The sequence below is a fragment of the Sus scrofa genome, chromosome 14 (assembly GCF_000003025.6).
Source record: "Sus scrofa isolate TJ Tabasco breed Duroc chromosome 14, Sscrofa11.1, whole genome shotgun sequence".
In the NCBI taxonomy this organism is placed as follows: domain Eukaryota; kingdom Metazoa; phylum Chordata; class Mammalia; order Artiodactyla; family Suidae; genus Sus; species Sus scrofa.
This window is the reverse complement of record NC_010456.5, coordinates 112,807,993-112,828,079: the sequence shown is the minus strand read 5'-3', so window position 1 is coordinate 112,828,079 and position 20,087 is coordinate 112,807,993. Positions and strand designations below refer to the sequence as shown.

Genomic DNA, 20,087 nt, shown 5'->3' with positions numbered 1-20,087 from the left:
AAAAAGAAAAAAACATTTTTTCTTGAGGATGGTTTTTGTGCTCCATGAATACTTTCCCCCCCATTTATTTATTTATTTATTTTTAGGGTCACACCTGTGGCATATGGAAGTTCCCAGGCTAGTGGTCAAATCTGCCTACAGCTACCTGCCCTACACCACAGCCATTGCGAGGTGGTATTCTGTGGCAGCACCAGATCTTTAACCCACTGATTGAGGCCAGGGATCAAACCTGCATCCTCATGGATACTAGTTGGGTTCTTAACCTGCTGAACCACAATGGGAACTCCTCAATGAATACTTTTAGATGATCTGTTTGGACTCATATTTGTGACATTGTCTTTTTTCTTCCACATTGCTCCTCTTCCACTTTTCTGAAATTCTCTTCCCTCTCCCCCACACCAGTGTACTCACATTCTCTCTGTAGATTATTACTGTATTTCACTTTTTGCTCCTAGCTGGGTAGCTCTGTAATAAGAGGCTGCTTTGGAGTGACCTTCCTTACTTGGGATCATATCAACATTGACTGCAGCATGCTGATGATTGAGCTGTTGATGTGTTGCTTTTCCATATCTGACAGTTTTGAGCATAGGAACATAGAAAGAATGACCAGTGTATGTATTACAAACTTTTTTGTACAAATTGTAGTAAAGTATATATATATATATATATATATAACATAAAATTTACTGTCTTAGCAGTTCCCCAGGTGGCCTAGTGGTTAAGGATTTGGCCTTGCCACTGCTATGGCTCATTGTCACTGCTGTGGCTTGGCTTTCATCCCTAGCCCAGGAGCTTCTGGATGCTATAGACAAAGCCAAATTTTTTTTTTTTTTTTTTTTTTTACTGTCCTAAGAATATTTTAGTGTACAGTTTGGTAGTGTTAAGTACATTGGCATTTTTGTGCAAGCAATACGAACTTATAAAACTTAGTTTTGTTTTGAGTAATTTTTTTTCTTTATTTTTTTGGCTTGCAGCATGTGGACTAGGGATCGAACCCATGCCACAGCAGCAACCTAAGCCACTACAGTGACAATGCTGGATCCTGAACCAGCAGCACCATGAAAGAACTCGTATTTTGGATAATTTTAGATATACAGAAGTTACAAAGATAATGCAGAGTTCCAGTGTACTCCTTATCCATTTTGTACATGTGTCCGTGTCTGAGAAACCAACTTTGGTACATTTCTAAAAACTCCTCATTTTGTATATCAGTTTTTTCATTAATGTCCTTTTTCTGCTCTAGGAGCCAATCCAGTATACCAGCTTACATTTAGATAAACTTTGTAAAAGTGAAAACGCTTCAACGAGAATTATAAGCTGCTAAATTCTGTGTGTGGTAATTTTATAATAACCAGAAGTTATTGAGTTTTGCTTTTCTTTTCCTATTACTGAGTTCTGTAGTTGGGATATAGATTCACAATGACTAGCCACTGAAAGCCAAGCAGTTCTTCTAATTTTTACAGAAAATCATGTTGAGTTTCCATGAAGAGCAGGAAGTGTTGCCAGAAACTTTCCTTGCCAACTTCCCTTCTCTGATAAAGATGGATATTCACAAAAAAGTAACTGACCCAAGTGTAGCCAAAAGCATGATGGCTTGCCTCCTGTCTTCACTGAAGGCTAATGGTGAGTACATATTTGTGGCATTACTGGTGTTTGGGGGGTTAGGGGGGACAGGACTATATTTTAGGATAAAAAGAAAAGTGAATTTATATTACCTTCCCCACCATTTATGGTTTTGCTTCTGAACTACTACTGGTGCAAGAATTGCATATGAATCATTGAAATATTACTGTTCTTATACTGTGAATGCTTAGAGCCCCAATTAAATGAGAAGTGAATACATGAAGCTATGTTTATTTTTCCAGGAGACTCAAATGATAATTGAACATTAAATGAGCCTGGGAAAGACTTCATTTAGAAATGAATGCAGAATCCCTGTTGTTGGGTTTTTTAAACAACTTTTTAAAAATGTGAACTTTTTCACCTTAGGGTAATACAAAAATGTGTGGCTCATTGCGCTCTCATTAAAGAAAGGGTCGTTGATTCATGAGAATGCACTTGTTGCATCTTTCTCTCCTTCGATTCAGTGGTGTCCCCTTTGTGGGATAATTTCAACAACTCTGTCTAAAAAGAATAATTTTCACTGTTAAGCTCAGAACTGAATCATGCAGGTGTTTGAGGTATGTCTTAACATAAAACACATTCTGGTTGTATTGGCTTATGACGTAGGCTGGAGTAGGTTCTGCCCTCTGGGGCCCTCAAAAGTACCTTTTAAACAGGCATCCTTTGCCTTGAAGTTTCTTACAACTTTGATAAACAAGAAGCTTCTACAGTATAGCACTGGGAACTATATCCAATCTCCTGGGATAGATCATGATGGAAAAGAATATAAAATAAAATGTATAACTGAGTCACTTTGCTGTACAGCAGAAATGGGCACAACATTGTACATCAACCATACTTTAAAGACTTAAAACATTATATAAGTGGAAAAAAATTCTTTTTCGGAGTATATTTGTCAGTTAAGAATTGTATGGAGTTCTTGGAGTTCCTGTTGTGATTCGGGTAATGAACTCAACTAGTATCAATGAGGATGCATGTTTGATCCCTGGCCCTGCTTAGTGGGTTTGAGATCCAGTGTTGTCATGAGCTGTGGTGTAGGTCTCAGGCGTAGCTTGGATCTGGCATTGCTGTGGCTGTGGTGTAGGCTGGCAGCTGTAGCTCTGATTAGACCCCTAGCTTGGGAACCTCCATTTGCTGTGGGTGCAGCCCTAAAAAAAGAGAACTGCAGGGAGTTCTCCTATGGCACAGCAAGTTAAGGATACAGCCTTGTCACTGCAGTGTTTCTGTCCACCACTATGGTACAGCTGTGACCAAAAAAAAATAATTGTATGTATATAAGGTGTGCAATTTGATGATTTGAAGTACTGTGAAATAATCACCGTATCAGTCTAGTTACTATTTCCATCACTTTTGTAGGCTTGATCCCTGGCCTCGCTCAGTGGGTTAAGGATCTGGGGTTCCTGCAAGCCACACTATAGGTCCCAGATGTGGCTCAGATCCAGGGTTGCGGGGCTGTGGCCGGTAGCTGCAGTTTTGATTCAACCCATAGCCTTGAACTTCCATATGCTGCAGGTGTAGCCATAAAAATAAATAAAATATATATCCATCACTTTAAGATAGTTATCACTGCAATATTTATGAATATTAATATTCATTGACTTTTTAATACAGATTTTAAAAATTGATATTTAGGAGCTGATATAGATAAGCACCTTCTATGATCTCTTTGAAATATATTAATAACAATTCATAATTCTACTTAAGTGATTTTTTCAGATTTTTTTAATTAAAAATTTTTTTTATTACTTAATGGATTTTATTACATTAAGTGACATTTATAATTTGAATATTTTTTGTTTTTTTCCTTAGGTTCCCGAGGGGCTTTCTGTGAAGTGAGACCTGATGATAAAAGAATTTTGGAATTTTACAGCAAGTTAGGCTGTTTTGAGATTGCAAAAATGGAAGGATTTCCAAAGGATGTGGTTATACTTGGCCGGAGCCTGTGATGTTTGTTGGCACTATGAACTGTCAGAAAGTCTCTTAACTTCACCTGGTGGGTGGTGGTTGGGGTCTTCATACAGTTCAGCCTCTGGAGTGGCAACACATTGGCTGATTAGGATTGAAAACAAAGAAGACTGTGTAAAACTCACTCATCATACTTAGAGAGACTACTCACTGGTTGGAAGAAGATAGTATTGCTGCAAATCCTGTATGAAAGAGATGTGGGCCTCCTTTTTGAGTCTTGTGTTAGATGCCAAGACCTCTTACATGGGCTTATAGGGAGGGGTCTTCAATAAATGTAGTCAGCACTGTTTTTTGCATCCAGTGTGGTTGCATTTCTCACCTGAGAGTAATCAAAATCATTTGTCATCCTCTTTGGCTTATTGAATGAAACGTGTCTCCTCCTTTGGGGACATGGCAAAGATGAGAAAGATTTGGTTTCTGAGGCTTCAGGGTGGAGATTCCAAGTGGGATGGTTATGGCATAGTTTAAGCTGAGTAAATGATTTCACTTTGGGCAGTTTTTCTGCTTTTTGTGAAGCCATGGCCAGTTGTCTCTTGTAGTGACCATTGGTTCAGGCATGTTGTACTTTGTAGGGACAAATGTGCAGTTGTTTGTGGCGAAAGCCTAAAAGTGACAAACTTGTAAATTTTTTTGTATATAAACTAGCTGTAACCTGACTATTCTTTGTGTTTATTGGGTTTTGTAATTTTTCCTTCTGAAAATGAAAAGGTTGGTTCAGGATGGCACTTTGAATAATATAAATCAGTGGAAAGTGGATTTTCTTTGCTTTTTTTTTTTTTAAATAAGTTGTATTATTTTTGAAGTGCCTCCCACATAGGGCTAGGCCATGACCACTTTGGGTACGAGAGCCTAACTTCATAGGACTCAATCTGTTGCAAAGTGCAGTAACTTCTGGAAATTAACCTCGATGAAGATCAGCATGTGAAATGTTAATTTTGACATCTGGCAAGAAGGGTTCAGGGACTAATTGATCCCATTTGCCCTCGGATCAGTTGTCCTTTAATTTCAAGACTATTCCTACTGGTTTTATTAAATCAGTCTTTAGTTTTTGCATGTTTGTATCTAATTTTTAAAAGAATGAGCACACTTTAACCAATGACTTATGGTTACCTTTTGTCTTTCCTTTAAACGGGTTCTGAAAGCTTCAAGTATTCTAATTTAGATTTGGTGTTTTTAAGGGTTCTGAGCATGAGGCTAGCAGGTAATCTCTGCAGGATTTTTTTTTTTTTTTTTATGATGGCTGGCTGGCTTCTCCATTGGTTCATAACTATTTTGTTACATTGCTTTCCTGCAGTTTTGTATCAGCTGTTTTAACTTTGAGCTGAGAGGGGAAGGTCAAGGGGGAAGGAAACTTAAAACATTTTCCTTCATAGGTTCCCATCAGTATGGACTTTGGAAAGAGAGTTTTTAAAAAGCATTGTATTTAGTGCTGCCTAGTAACTTTCAACCAAAGCCTGTGAGTGCACTGAGTGGGTGAGATGAAGGAAGGAGGCCTCTTCATATACAGGGTTAGAAAACCTTCAACTGATAGGAGGATATAGGTATGCTATGTTGGACAACTGGAACCAAGTTTGTAGTTTTCAGGGCTGGGATGAAGGGAAGATATCTACAAGATACTGTTTTAAATGGCTTAATGTCATTTGATTTTCTCTTTAAGTACATTTTGTACACTAGTGGACAATTCTAGCATTTTATCTGGAGGGTTCCACAGTCATCCTATGGAATCAGGATTTTTCGCAAGTTTGCTTGTGGCTTTATCTTGGCTTTTAATAATCAGTTTGGCTGGTCTTCTGGTCACAGAGCTAATAACTATGAAACAGATGTCCAGGCCTCTAGGATTGTAAAGTGCTATGTTATCTTCTACGGTTATGAATATTTATTAAGGTTGGGATGACATTTCATTGATTGTTTAGATCACAGCTCAGTTTCTGTAGAAAACAAACTGTAAAACTATCTGAAGACCATGCAAGAGGCAAAATAAAACTTGAAGTGAATGTGTGTGATGGTGTCCTATGTAAACCTCCTTCCTGTTTTTGCCTCCTACCTTTTCTCCTGCCCTTGCATTCCTCACCTGCAAGCATGTATTCCTCTACATAGCTGTTCCAAGTTAAGAATTAGATCCTTCCTTTTCTTGTTTTTTTTTTGTTGTTTTTTGCTTTTTAGTGTCTCAGCCTCTCGACATATGGAAGTTCCCAGGCTAGGGATCAAATGCGAGCTATGGCTACCAGCCTAGGCCACAGCCACAGCAATGTGGGATCCGAGCCACGTCTGCAACCTACAACAGCTCAGGGCAACCCACTGAGTAAGGGCAAGGATTGAATCAGTCCAGATTTTCCTCAAGGCAAGGTAAAAGGAAAGTGGCCTACTACTTGGCCAAGCCACCTTCTTGCCAAAATTATAACCTGGGTGCGAATCAACACAGCTAGTTTGAGTTCTTGCCACCAAGCAGAGTAAGGAACACAAGTGCCTGATTGTTTGGTCAAAAGGTGAAAGCTGGAGGCAGAGCCCAAATTATGAGACAGGAGTCCAAGGCAGAAAGATGTTCTGGGACTAGCATGCCTTTGCCAGTCCCACGCTTGAGCTGCTAGCAAGCACCAGCAGGCAGCCAGCATTTGAAGTTCAGTGAAGACAGGCAATCACTATCAGATTGCCTTGCTTCTGGATAGTGAACTGCAAAATCAATTAGAGCAGGAACCATATCCAGGAGTGGATGGAGTGGCTTGAATAACACTAGGTCTTCTGTCAGGCTCCTCAGTTCCTTTGGAGGAAAGGCAAATCTGAGCACATTTGCTATTATAAGGAAAAGGCTGCACTATATCTCGCCTTTCCTAGGGGAACTGGAAAAATTTACATTTTACATACACCAACGAAAGCTCACCTTGGGTTGGGTTGTGGAACTAGAGAAAATGGAGGCAGGAGCCGCTCCCTGAGAGTCTTGGACGTGGAAGTGAGCAAGGACGTTAACACGAATCCCAAGTGCATGTTTTGCGATGTTACCATCTCCGTGCGGTCTCAATCAACAGGTCTGAGGCTCCTGAGCCAAACTGGGCAATGGCCCCCTGCCCAGAGTGCTTCTCCTTTAATAGGTGGGGCCGGAGCCGCCGCGAGGCTCGGGCTTTGTACGTGTCGGAGGCGGAGCCTCAGCCGGCACTAGCAGCATGGCCACCGGCGCCGCTGCTGCCTTGGGTTTCTTGAATCAGGAGAGCCGCTGCCGGGCCGGGGGTGCCGGCAGTCTGCGAGTCCCTACCCCGGTCACTATGGACAGTTTTTTCTTCGGTATTCAGAAAAGGAGGGGCTGGGGGTGTTACTGGGTCACAGGCAGGGCTGGGGAACAGAAATGCAGATGCGTGCGCGACGTGGGTGGGGACTCAGGGGGCCTCGCACGCGGCCGCTGGAGCGGAAGGGGAGGCCAGGCCCCTGTCCTCTTCGTGCAAGGGGGGGCTCCACGTGGACCTGAGAAGTGGGCCTGTGAATAGGTCAGTCCTGGGCTGCACGTGAGCCGCCGCCACATGCTCACTGTGCTATATCTCTTCCAGGCTGCGAGCTCTCCGGCCACAGTCGCTCTTTCACCTTCAAGGTAGAGGAAGAGGATGATGCAGATCACGTGCTGGCTTTGACCATGGTAAGGGGCGGGGAAGGCGTGGTGGTGAATAGGACCCGAGCAGGTCACCCGTGGGCCTCTACCCGCGCGTCTCTCCTCCTTGTCCCATTTATTGCGAGTCACTTCCTCTGCTGCCTATCCCCCTTTGGGGAGACTCCCTTGGCCAGGTGATCCAGGGACCTCTGAGGCTGGGCAAGTTCCAGGGTAGATGCCCCCATTTGTGGTGTTCACCCTCACATGGGGAGACTCCGAGGCCCTATGTACCTTTCCCAGCTCTGCCTCACTGAGGGGGCCAAAGATGAGTGTAACGTGGTAGAAGTCGTGGCCCGGAACCGTGACCACCAGGAGATTGCAGTCCCTGTGGCCAACCTCAAGTTGTCCTGCCAACCCATGGTAAGTGTTCTGGCCATACCTCGGGAGGTTGGGAGGTAGGAATTGAGGACTTAAGGACTCCTCACAAGATGGGTGGACCAGGAGTGGCCTAGGCCTTCATCTTTCTCTTCCTTCCAGCTCAGTTTGGATGACTTCCAGCTCCAACCACCTGTAACCTTCCGCCTGAAGTCAGGCTCTGGCCCTGTGCGGATTACTGGGCGGCACCAGATTGGTGAGAGTTTTCTTTGCCTCTAGTGGATTCTCTGTCAGAACTCTTGACCCACCCCACCCATATCTCCCAGTGCAGTTCCCATACAGACCTTGTATGCTGTGCCTTCCATTTTCTGTCCTACTCAAGCCCTTCTCCTTCATGGAACCTGTCCCAACTTCTCCAGCTCCAGTGGTGTGTACTCCTTTGGCTCTTTATAGTCTAGCTAAGTATTAGGTTTTTTTCCAGCTAGACCATAAACTCTGGAGGGTCAGGGTCCCTGCAAGCCACAGGGCATGAATAAATGACATAGTGTGAAGGGGGTGTGGCTTTAACTTCTCTCCCTTCCTTAACTGCTTGTGTGTGTACCAGTTACTATGAGCAATGACGTTTCTGAGGAGGAGAGTGAAGAAGAGGGGAGTGAGGAGGAAGAAGCTGAGTTGTGCCCCATCCGACCTGCTAAGAAGCAGGGGGGCAGGCTCTAACCCTCCCTGGTGAGTTGTGGGGGAGCAGGGTCTGGGAGGGGACAGGAGGAGCAGATGTGGGCCTAGATGCTGACCCCTTGTTTGCTCTCTTCAGGTCAGCTAGCAGCCTGCCACCTGCCATGCACCAGGTTCCTGTGCAAGTTTCAAGAATGTTGTACCAGAGGGGTGGGGTGGGATAGGGCGGATGGGGTCCTGGTTTGGTGCTAGGACAGAGGGAGTCCCATTCTCCATAGGGCCTTGATGTTCTAGTCTTGTACCACACCTGGAGCTTTACTTTCTTCCAGCACTGGAAGGAACTCTGAACTTGTCCTGACTCTCTCTCCCCATTTGCCTGTGAGGTTGGAGGTCAGCATCTGAAGCTCAGGACTACACATTTTTAACATTTTTTACATTTTTGGATAAAGTTTGAAATAAAGTGGTATGGAGTTTTTTTGCAGCTTATTTGTGTGGCTTCTTTCCCTGCTAGGGTGGCATTCCCCTAGGGACCACCAGGTGGCACTGTGGCAGCACAAAGGGTGGCTGTGGAGGGGGGTGTGAGGAAATGTGGGATTTTGCTATCCCCAGGGCCCTGGGACCAGCCCAGGCCTGGGCCCCAGCTGCCTTCCTAGAAGAGGACCTCCCAGCACCAAGCCCATTTCTGGTCCCTAAAGGTGGGGGAGGGCCATCCCAGGAGGTTATCAGCATCCAAACAAGGGGTCTGGGCCTCTGTCAGCACTCAGGCTGATGGGCAGGGGGCAGATAAGGGAGCTTAAGCAGCCCAAGGAATGTGCATCCCTAGCCCCATGAGGGCTCAGGCTCTGAGAGGGCCTGCGAGGGATAGAGCAGAGGCCAGTCTTTGCTCCTCCTTCCAGCCGTGCAGGCCGTCTCCGAGCCAGCCTGGGCCCTTAGAAACCTGATTCCAGGGGCCAGATGGAGGGAGCTGACCAGATTGGGTGACAGGGAAACCAGAATCCGGGTGGCCTGGCATATGGGGGCAGAGGGGAGCCCCTGAGATTCAGCCTCCCGGGCTAAGGGGTTCCTGCCCCTGATCCCACCGCCTGGTCTGGGGATCTCTGGTGCCTGAAACCAGGTGGTTCTGAGGCTTGGCTGCCGATGTGCCAGGAAAGAGAAAGGGATGAACCTGGTGTGAGCATGAGTATGTATGTGACCAAGTCCGAGGTCAGCAGTTCAGCTGTGTTGATGGGTGGGGGAGGAGGGTGTCTCATTGCCCCACAAACAAACAAACAAAGGGTTACCTCCTGAGACAGCCTGGGGCCAGACATGCTGAGGATGGACAGAGAACAGTGCCTGGCCCGCCAGGCCCACTCCTTCCCACACCCTCCCTGGCACATGAGTGAACAAGTGGGAGGGGTCCTTAGATAACCTGAAGAGGCCAGTATTGGGGTAGGTGAGGCAAACTTTGGAGAGAGCGTTCCCACAACACGGAAAAAAGCACTCTCTTCAACCTGTCCCTGGAGGGAGTTTCCCGCCTCCCTTTGGTGAGGGGCAAACAGCTCCAATTTTTAAACCTTACTTTTTCCTCAAGTTGAGGATAAAGGAAGATGATCTCTTTCTGTGTTGCGGGGACTCCTGCGTTCAGGAGGACTTTCTGGAAGGGCTTTCACCAGGAACCGCGGTGGAGTGGGCAGCCACGACGAGATCCGTTCACCTCCCCGCAGCACAGGCTCGGGAGGTAGTGGGGGAAGGTGGAGCTGGCGCCCTCTGGTGGGTGAGGCTGAAACCGCTTGCGGCCTCGCGGCTTCCCAAGCCGCCTTTCTAGGGGTTCTAAGCTTACGCCGCGGTGCAGGGGCCTGCATACACGCCCCGCGAGTGGTCTTGGCGCCGAAGTTTAGGCGGACGGCGGGGGAATAATTCACTAAGGCTGACTTCCTTCATTCGTACATTCATTCGCTGGAAGGGCTCCTATTAAAAGCCCTTTCCTTCCTCCTCCTCCTACAAAGTCCATGGCACGTGCTTGGTTGGAGGTGCGGGAGCCTGGCTGAGTGCAGCGAAATGCCAGTTCTCAGGGGAAGCCTTCCCAGCCAACTCACCTACCTCCTCCGTGTGGCCCCGCCCCAATATTTACCCCCCGCGAGGGCACTGATCGCTCATTGTAAAGCCGCGGCTGGTTTCTTGCCTGGTTCTCGCGTGGCCCCGGCAGACGCCCAGCGCGCTCCGGCCCGCGGTAGGGGCCCAATCCACATCTGCTTGGTCCAGGAGTTTCTCGGCCCGACGGGGCGCCCCGTGGACAGAGCTGGGAATTGTTTTTTCTCCCTCGCCGCCCTCACCTCTCCTCGATCCCTCTTAATGTCCCCCTTCAGAGCACAGTAGGAGCGTTGTCAATTCACTTTGGGCTCAGAGCACAGAGCCGGGTTTGCAGACTGCTGGAGGACGCTCAGGCTTGTATTTAAGGGGATGAAGGAGGACGACACCCAGACCCGGCCCAAAGTACTTAACACAGTCTCGGCGATTTGCATTTGAACGGTCGGCGGAGGGTCCGCGGCGCTTTGAACGCCGGGTACAGAAGGCGCGCGCTGGAGCGAGGGGCAGTCTAGGCGGCCCCCGCCGGCGGCTGCTGTGGATTTGAGGGGCCCGAGGTGGGCCGGGCTGGGGGCAGGGGGTGCGCGACGGATGCATTTGGAAGGAGGCTGAAGGTGTGTGTTTGGGTCCCTGCGGCAGTGTGTTTGGGGAGAGGGGCTGTTTGTGTTGGCGAGAAGTGTGTGTTTGTGTTTGCAGAAGGCAATGGACTGTGTGTGTGTGTGTGTGTGTGTGTGTTGTGTGTTTGTGTTTGCGGATTGTGGGGGCGGCCGAGAAAGGTGGCCCCGGCTGTCACTCAGCGATCAGGTTGACAGGCGCTCCCTCATCAGGGCCAGGGAGCTCTGATTGCAGACTCGAGGAAACAAAATAGCAATTGTAATTACGGGGCTTTGATAAGATAAAGGAAAGAGCAAGCTGGCCGGGAGGCGAGTAAGAGAGCAAGGGAAGAGAGGGCGACCTGCTGGGGCTCCATGGCATATTTGCATCTGTCACTCATCGGGGTGTGCCCTGGCAGTACCCAGTGCCTGATGCAGGGGTGTCCCTATTGCCACCCCTCTGCTCCATCTAGAGACAGGGACTTTGGCGGAAACAAGAAGAAGCCCTCCAAACTGGCAAAGGTCCAGTTGCGGGAAGTTCTCCAACCGTAAAGAATTCTGGTCCTGTACAGGTCCCTTGGTAGAGGTTAAGGGGTAGGACTTAAATTCTGACCTTCACACTTTCAGGCCCCTGGATGGCCCACCTCTGGGGGAGAGGGAAGAGGGTGGATTAGGATCATTGAGATTCTGCCCAGGGCCTTTGGAACCTCCCAGGGACTCCAAGCCAGGGTTGGACCCTTGTCTGAGCCAGGTGCTCTGGCCTCCACTCCCACTCCAGGGAGGGGCAGGTGCCAGGAGTGACTCAGGTTGCGACTCCAGATCTATGCATGCTAAGGATGGGCTGGATGCCCTGGGTCCTGCTTCCTGCTGGTCTTGGACTATTTTCAGAGGACTAGGTCCCTGGTAAGGAGAAGGCCCTTGCCACCCTCTGCTCTGCATCTCCCCACTCATTTATTTATTGATGCATATAAATAAACATTTTCCAAGGCCTATTATGTGCAGGGCATGAGGTTAAGATGGTAAGTGTCTTGCCTACTGGAAGCAGTGCAGCTGGGGAGGTGGACACTCAACAAGTGGCTGGTGACCTCTAAGACAGAGGAATGCAAAGGAAGGAAAGGTGCTGGCCTAGGCTGTGGGCACTGGAGCCCAACTCCTCTGTCTTCCCTCAGGGAGCCCCCCTCCCGGTGGGGTTAAGAGGAGATGGTATAAACCCAGTCTTTATCAAATACAAGTGCTTAATAAATGGTGGTGCTTGTGATTTGTATTTACTGGGAGGGCGGTAAAGGCAAATCTTCCTGGGGAGGCCCCAGTGCACTGAGGAAAAAATGCTCAGCCAGCTCCATTATTCACCAAATACTAATTGTAGAGCAACCCTGCCCAACTCTCTGCCCTGAGCTGCAACTTCTGGGCTAGTCAGACATGGTCCTTGCCTGGAGGTTTGTGTGGCATGAGCCAGCCGAGGGAACAGACTCCTGGAGGTGGGTAATGGGTGGGCTCAGGAAGTCAACTTCTCTGAGGAGGGATGAGATCTTGGGACAAGTCTTCTGAATCTTTTCCCACATAGACCTTGCTCAGTGTTAGCATGATGGCTGGGGGTGGGAAAGATGGGGCACAGAGATGGGGCACAAAGGGGAGATAGGCAGAACTCAGCTCTGCTGGCCTAGTGGATTCCTGGACCACCCTAACCCCTCCAGCACAATCCCCACGGACATGGGGGGCGGTGTTAGTGGGGCAGGGAAGGTCTTGAGCAAGACCTCAGTGGCTCCACCTGCTGCTCAAAAGGATCTGTCCCAAGGCACCTCTGTCCACCCAGGCTGTTCTGAACGAAATACCATGGCTCAGGGTTCCCAGAAGCCCCTGGAGAGAAGCAATGAGGGGCTGGGAAGGGCTTGTCTAAGCTGCCTAACTCCCTACCTCCTTTGATACTTTCCCTCCCCCACAGTTGACACAAAGCACCGGTCTGTCTAGTACATAGTAGGTGTGTAAATGCATCAATAATGAGACTCTGAGAGGGAAAGTCTAGGCTACCTGGATCTAAGTCTTCCCCAGGAAAAGCAGTTAAGTGTAGTTATTTTTGCCCCCTCTGCCTGCTGCTTTGGGTCGTGGGGGGGGCAGCAGTGACTGTGGGTCTTGCCAAGGACCTCTGGGCTCTCCCACATAGGTGGCTGTGGTTGTTCTCAAGCTTCAGGCTGCGGGGGGGGGTGGGGGCAGGGGCGATGATGATAATGGGGGCGGGAGGGGGGAAAGGAGATGTTTCTCCATCTCAGGGCCTTCTTGGAGACTGAGTGAAACAGGAGGGACCGGCAAGGCGGGGTACTGAGCAGAAACACGGGGGTGGAGGCGGGTCCCCGTCGTACACGCACGCACTGCTGGAGAGATGATCGCACAGCCTTTCATTCCACTGTTAGCGGCCACTTGCAGGCTGCAGTCCCAGGCGAAGCACACAGTAGGTGGCTCAGAGACCCGCGTATAACCTGAGGCGTAAGCAGCCCCGGCCCCACGGTGGAGACCCCGCACCTTCGGACTCTGGCGCACCGGCGGTCCAGGAAGCCCCAGCTAAGGGTCTCGGGACTCCTCCGAGCGGGCGACCCGAGGCGCCCCCCTATACCCCGCTCCCGGACCCCAAGAGCGCGCCAGGGGACAGGCCGGGGATGGGGGGAGGCGCCCACACCGGCCGCCCACGCCCCTCCAGCCGGTCCCCAGACCCCTCCCCTCGCCCAGACCCCCAATCCCAGACCCGCCGGCCGCCCCGCCCCGGGCCGCCCCGCCCCCGCCGCGGGCTGCGTCCCGGCCCCCGCTCCCAGCCGGGGGCTGCGGGCTCCGGCCGCCCGCCCCGCGCTCCCCCCTCGCGCCCGGTGCGGCGCCCCCCGCCCCACCCCTCCCCCTCCCTTCCCACCTACCCACCCCCTTGCCGGCCCGTTACCCTCCCGCCCGCTCCCGCTCCTGAGCAGCCAGCGGCCACCGGCTCCGGCAGCGGCGCAGAGGCACTCGGCGCGGCGCGGCGAGCTCGATATTCCCCGGGACTCGCGGAGCCGCGTCGGGATCAGCCGGGCTCCCTCCCTCGCGCCTTCCTGGGCCGCCGCCGCCCCCGGCTTGTCTGTCCGCGGCCGCCCGCGCGCCGGCGTGATCCCGCCGGGGCTGTGCGTGCTCCCCGGCCGCGCGCCATGGGCAGTCCCCGCTCGGCGCTGAGCTGCCTGTGAGTACCGCCGCCCCGCGCCCCCGGCCGCGCGCCCGCCGGCCCGCCGCTCACCCCGCGCCCCTCTCTCCCCGCCCGCTTTTGTCTCCCACAGGCTGTTGCACTTGCTGGTTCTCTGCCTCCAAGCCCAGGTAAGGCGCGCTGCGCGGAGGTGGGAGCCGGGGCCGGCGGGGGACGCCCGGGGGCAAGGTCAGGAAGGGGGTACGAGGATCGACCCTGCGGCCGCGCGGCGGGCTGGAAGGCACCTTAGAAATGCAGCCCTGAACGACCCCCAGGAGGGAGCTAGGGAACAGAGAGGTAGCGCCTGCCCCAGGTCACACAGCCAGTGAGTGGCGAGGCTAGAACCCAAGGTCTCGGCGTGCCGCGCTGTCTCCCACGCCTCCCAGCCAGGTGTGGGTGGATGGGGAACTCTGCGGGCAGCCACACCCGGCCGCCGAGGACAGGGGCGTTCGTTGTCAGAAGGCCGGTGCCTGCCTCGGGGACCCTCTCCGCGGCTCTCCGGGGAGACTTGCGGCGGGTCTGGTCGAAAGATCAGGTGCCTGGGCCCTCTGCGCTCTCAACATTTGCTCCGTGAATTTGTCTTTATAAATGTCAGGGGTCAGGCAGCGCTGCCTCCCGACTTAAAAGCGCCCTGCTCTTCTAGGAAGGCCCGGGCGGGGGGCCTGCGCTGGGCAGGGAGCTCGCTTCCCTGTTCCGAGCTGGCCGGGAGTCCCAGGGTGTTTCCCAACAGGTGGGTCCAGATCCTTCCCCATCCCGGGCTCATCCGTGCTAGGCTGGGTCTCTCCGACTTTCCTGGGTGGGGGTGGTGGCCTGAGCTGGCATGTTGGGGGGACCCCAGCCCCTGCCGGCTGCCTGGGGCGTTGGAGGGGGGCGCCGGGGTGATGGGGGCCACTTGGGCCCCTGGGCAGAGTAGCATTATAATGGCGTATTGTGTATTTTTCAATTTCCTAAAGGTAACTGTTCAGTCCTCACCTAATTTTACACAGCATGTGAGGGAGCAGAGCCTGGTGACGGATCAGCTCAGCCGCCGCCTCATCCGGACCTACCAACTCTACAGTCGCACCAGCGGGAAGCACGTGCAGGTCCTGGCCAACAAGCGCATCAACGCCATGGCAGAAGATGGGGACCCCTTCGGTAAGGCGGGCTGCACTGTGGTGGGGTAAAGGGACCCTGTGGAACATGCCCCCCTACCCCCCCCCCCGCTGGCCTGCTGTGACCGGACCCACCAGTCCTTGTGCTGGCCAGAGGCCTGCATGGTCCCCAGCTCAGAAGAGAAGGAGTTAAGGGGGAGAAGCATCTGGGGGGGGGGGCAGCTGGAGAAGAGAGGTCTGGGAAAGGGACCTCGGGGAGTCCTCGGCCCACAGGTGCCCCTTCCCTGCCCAGCAGATGAATGAGTCCAGGAATCTCCCTTTCCACCTCCCCCTTCCATCCTCCTTCCCACTGCAGGTGGAGGCAGAGGGTTCAGGGGGAGGGGGCCCAGGTCGAAGGGAAGCTCTTGAAAGAGGATATGTCGCCAGGGCCCACAAAAGGAGAGTGGGAGAGCGAAGAGAGAGAAAGCCCCTCCGCTCTCTCAGCTAGCCGGGGGGTGGTGTTGGGAACCTTTCAATACTTTGATCAGGAGGGTCGATTACACACACAGGGACTAGGCTGTAGGAAAGGGGCGCTCCCCGCTCCACTTGTCCAGGAACCCAGGCAGTCGGTCAGAGAGGGGGCTCCCGGCTCCCAGTGGGGTGGTGAGTACAGGGAGCTACTGCAGGGCTGAGAGGCTGAGGACTGATTGATTTCTAAAACATTCAATATTCCTGCCTTGAAACAAGGCCAATTTCCAGAGTCCTGGATGTACCAAGAGAAAAGCAAGCCCTCTGGGCGGCTGGTGTTGTTTTTAGAGAGCGATTATTGTGAGTTTAAAAACCTTTAAATAATGACCAAGTTAAACAAGCATGAAAGGAGAGGGGAAGACTCTATTAAAATGTAATAAAAAGGTGAGGCATTTTAAGAGCTAAGAAGAAAAATGAAGAATGATATAAAACAGAAAAAGAACGAGCCTTTTTTTCAGATGTGGAGTTTGAAAGGAGTTGCAAGTCTGTAAATGTTAAAAAAGAGGTTCAAGATTGTTCTCTATGAATCTCTGGAGAGACCCCCGCGTCTGGCAGAGCGATTAAAACTCTTCTTACTTTCACCTTTTTTAACATTTCCTGAATACTTTCTCCTCTTCTCGAGCCAGTTTGGGGGATCGAGTATGTCTCGCTGCATTTTTTCTGCATCGACGTAGCTGACTTCCCTTCAAAGCTGGAGAAGGAGACATAATTTTCCTGGGATAAATCTGTCACTGGGGTGGAAGAATAGGTTTGAAAATGTTAAGCTTTCCAAAAGCCCGGTCGGGAAAGCCGCTGTAAACTGCGGCCCCAGCTCCCCAGATCCATCCAGGAAGGAAAGTGGGGGCTCTCGCGGTGGGGGGGGGGGGGGGGGCGGCCTGCCCGGTGGCCCAGCTCCCCCGCTGGGCTGGCAGGGCCAACCTACCATCCCTTTGTCCCTCCAGACTGGCTGCTTTCAGCCCTTCTCAGCTTCCAAGGAAAGGGCACGAATGCTTGGCTCCTCCTGGGTTTGCTCCATTGGAGCAAATGGTCCAGCATCCTTGGTTCTGGGGAGGGAAGAAGAGGCTAAGTTGCTCATGGGGGAATTCGTCCCCAGACGGCAGAGGTCGGATGCCCACTCCTCTCCTTCCAAGACTAGGAGGCTTGCAAGGCCTGGGGGGGCAGGCACAGGAGCTGGAAGGCCCAAGAGCAGAGGCTTAGGGTGTATAGCCAGGACAGGGTGAGTCCGGGGGAGACAGTAGAGAAGTCCCACTTGCTTCCTTATGGGCCCCAGGAAGGGACAGAGGGGACTCATTCATCCCTGTCTGTCCTGTTTGGCCAGAGTCCTCAGAATGGGATCCTCCACTTCTTCTCCAGTCAGTGTCCTTCCTGGCCCTTAAGAGTAGCCACTCCTTGCTCTGGAAGGCAGAGCAGGAGAGGGATGAGCAGACTGGCTGGGTCCAAAAGGAGGTGGGAGGGAGGGGAGGTGACAGCTGCATTTTCCTGGTTGAGTTGGAGCCAGACTGGGAACTTGGCTAATGGGTCCCAGCTCTGTGCTTCTGTGAAGGGGGGCAGGTAGTCACAGGCTGGGCAGTGAGGGCTGCCTTGCTGCTGACCTGTGTCCGCCCACTCCACCCCCTGCCCACATTAGATTCAGGGACAGAGAAGGGGCCATCTTGTCCGCACAGGCTGGGAGGCAGCCCTGGGAGTCCCCGGACTTCTTTCTCAAGGAAGGAAAAGGCAGGGCCCTGCAGTAGGGAGGGCAGGAGACCCAGCCTCTTATGTCCCATCCCAAATAGCTCAGTTGGTCCCCACTCCCTACTTGGTGACAGCCTCAAAGGGAGGAGTTGTGCAGAGATTAGACAGGGACCAGGGCCTCTGTGGCAAGCTGGCCGGGTAAGGGGAGAGGGCAGGGGGAGGAAGGCACAGAATTCAGCTCCTTGTCTCTGGCTCTCAGAGTGCAAGGCAAACACACCTGATTTTCTCTCTCCTCCTCACCCACAGAAAGTGTTCAGTTAGCGGGGGTAAGAAGCCCAGCACTACCCGAGGGTGAAAGAGGAAAGACTGTTGAGTTGTTGATTTCTCAACACTGGGGCTGGGGGCTGGGGTGCCTGGAAGGCGTAGGGGGAAGAGATAGCATCCCCCCAGGTGGTGTTTTAGGTTCCGGGAAAGCAGCAGCTATGGGCCGTGTGTATACAGAGAGCCGAGAGCCGTCTCATCTCTATCACCTTCTCCTCGGAGCAGGGGTGGCGGTGGGGGTTAGAACCCGAGGTACCAGAAACAAGAGAGTGCTTTTATGTTGGGCCTCAGTGGAGGGCACCGGTGCACTTCAGATATTTGTAATGATCTGCGAGGCATGTGCAGATAATATTTTGTGTTGGAAGAATCCTCAGAGAACTTTCAATTAGCGGTAGAATCCTGATCAAATTAAATTTTACTTAACATAAAAGTCATTACTGTCTAGTTTTAAAAGAGGGTCTTTTTCAATTTGATGGCTTCAAGACTCCTCTACAGAATCCAGTTCATACACCATGATCTCATCCGTCTCCCTTGTTGAACCCAAGTTTGGGGCCTGCGGCCCAGAAAGGGCCTTGATCCTTCCCAGGGTTACACAGCATATTATTAGCTGGGCTGGGGCTGGAGCCCACATCTTGGGTTCCTGACACTTGGAGCAGTTGCTTCTGGGATGGGCCAGCTGGGGTGAGGACGTGGAGCATGAAGGGGTCTGGAAGCTGCCAGTGACCATCCTTCCACCTTCCCTGACAGCAAAGCTCATTGTGGAGACAGATACCTTTGGGAGCCGGGTTCGAGTCCGAGGAGCTGAAACGGGCCTCTACATCTGCATGAACAAGAAGGGGAAGCTGATTGCCAAGGTGAGGTCCCAGAAGGCAGGGGGTGGGACTGGAGCCTGGGGAGCAGGCTGGGCTGGCTGCGCTCTTCCAGGATCCCAACAAGGTGGGCAGAGAGACAGAGGGCCACCTTGGGGTTCCCTAATGATTAGGTGGGGTGGGTGGGGGAGGTGAAGGAGGAAGAAACTGCTTGTGACATGAAAAGCTATGAAGGCAAAGGAGGAAGAAGGAAGGCTAGGGAAGGGGCTTGGGGGGGTGTCGGTAAATTCCATATATCTTTTTAACAAATCGCCAAATTGCTTTGCTATTATGTCCAATTACATGGTACCAGCATTTGGAATGTTCAGTAAGCCGCAGGCCCAGCCCCTCGGCCGAGCTCTGAAATGGCCCCATTAGTCACGGCTCCTCTCCAGCCTCGAGCTCCCCCGCTTCCTGGGCTTCAGGGGCTGGGAGCTCAGCATCCTTTGGCTGGCCTTCCCTCCCCCATAGGGTGGTGGCCCTGGGGCTGCGGGCAGGCATCCTGAGGGGCTGAGGGGGCAGGTGGGGGATCGGGTGCTAGCAGCTTGGGCCAGACTGGTGGGCGGGAGGCCAGGGCGGGCAGGGGCTGGGCCCCCTCTCTGCCTCTCTGTGTTGGGGCCCAGCGCCTCAGTAGACAGCCATGTGTCACTGCTGCCCGGGAGGACAGGAAGTTGCCGGGTGGGCTGCGGGTTGTGAGGGATTAGAGAGCGGGTGCCCGGGCAGGGGGTGGGGGCTGCCCACCCTGCCATCTGCCGGGGTGCCCACCTGCTGTCCGGGGCCACCTGCCCTCTGCCTCTGATGGGGCGGGGGAGGGCTCCGGACAGAGCCCGGTGACACCGTGTCTGCAACCCCCCCACCCCACCCCACCTTCCCCGCCCCGCTACCTGCAGAGCAACGGCAAAGGCAAGGATTGCGTGTTTACGGAGATCGTGCTGGAGAACAACTACACAGCCCTGCAGAACGCCAAGTACGAGGGCTGGTACATGGCCTTCACGCGCAAGGGCCGGCCCCGTAAGGGCTCCAAGACGCGGCAGCACCAGCGCGAGGTCCACTTCATGAAGCGGCTGCCCCGCGGCCACCACACCACCGAGCAGAGCCTGCGCTTCGAGTTCCTCAACTACCCGCCCTTCACGCGCAGCCTGCGCGGCAGCCAGAGGACTTGGGCCCCCGAGCCCCGATAGGCCCTGCCCGGCCCCTCCGCGCCGCTCCCCGCGCCGGCGAGCTCGGCTCTGCCGCAAGAGGTCTGCGCTGCTGAAGGCCGGGGAGGAGCTGGGGGAGCCCGGCTCCCGTTGTCGATAATTGTTTGCTGTTGGGTTTTTTGTCGTTGTTGTTTTTTTAAACAAAAGAGAGGCTCTATTTTTGTATTCCACTTGGCTGTGGTGTCTGACTTCTTAACTCTCAGGAAGGCTGGTGAGTGGCCCAGACTGGATTCCGGCGGGGGTTTCTTGCGGGTGGGGGGCCTTTTCTAGGCCCGCAGAGGCGCTCCTGAGACGCCGGCCGCTGCTGGGCCGGCAGGACAGGCGGGCTAGGCCGCCGGGGGCTCCACTGCACCCCCCGGTGGGGGCAGGGAGGAAAGAGCCCGGA

General features: G+C 52.8%; 3 protein-coding genes across 4 annotated transcripts in view; all 3 read left to right on the top strand.

The window, feature by feature from the left end:
- Positions 1 to 5,586, top strand: part of MGEA5 (meningioma expressed antigen 5 (hyaluronidase)) — a 28,722-nt gene extending 23,136 nt beyond the window's left edge. Inside the window, exons 15-16 of one of the 2 annotated variants that reach the window (XM_003483548.4) lie at positions 1,464 to 1,623; positions 3,433 to 5,586. In XM_003483548.4, the coding sequence (XP_003483596.1) occupies positions 1,464 to 1,623; positions 3,433 to 3,569 (297 nt within the window). In that variant the 3' untranslated portion in view covers positions 3,570 to 5,586. The remainder of the gene's footprint in view (positions 1 to 1,463; positions 1,624 to 3,432) is intronic. The other variant, XM_021072730.1, reaches the window with a different exon arrangement.
- On the top strand, positions 5,836 to 8,690 carry NPM3 (nucleophosmin/nucleoplasmin 3). Its single transcript, XM_003359343.4, has 6 exons — positions 5,836 to 6,864; positions 7,125 to 7,210; positions 7,463 to 7,582; positions 7,700 to 7,793; positions 8,142 to 8,263; positions 8,349 to 8,690. Exons 1-5 carry the CDS (start codon positions 6,747 to 6,749, stop codon positions 8,252 to 8,254), a joined length of 531 nt encoding a protein of 176 aa, XP_003359391.1. The 5' UTR covers positions 5,836 to 6,746; the 3' UTR covers positions 8,255 to 8,263; positions 8,349 to 8,690.
- Positions 13,855 to 19,865, top strand: FGF8 (fibroblast growth factor 8). The gene is given in 8 exon segments (XM_021073392.1): positions 13,855 to 14,062; positions 14,157 to 14,241; positions 14,243 to 14,375; positions 14,453 to 14,458; positions 14,710 to 14,792; positions 15,016 to 15,196; positions 18,403 to 18,509; positions 19,394 to 19,865. Coding segments are annotated over 8 exon segments (918 nt in total). The 5' UTR covers positions 13,855 to 14,030; the 3' UTR covers positions 19,685 to 19,865.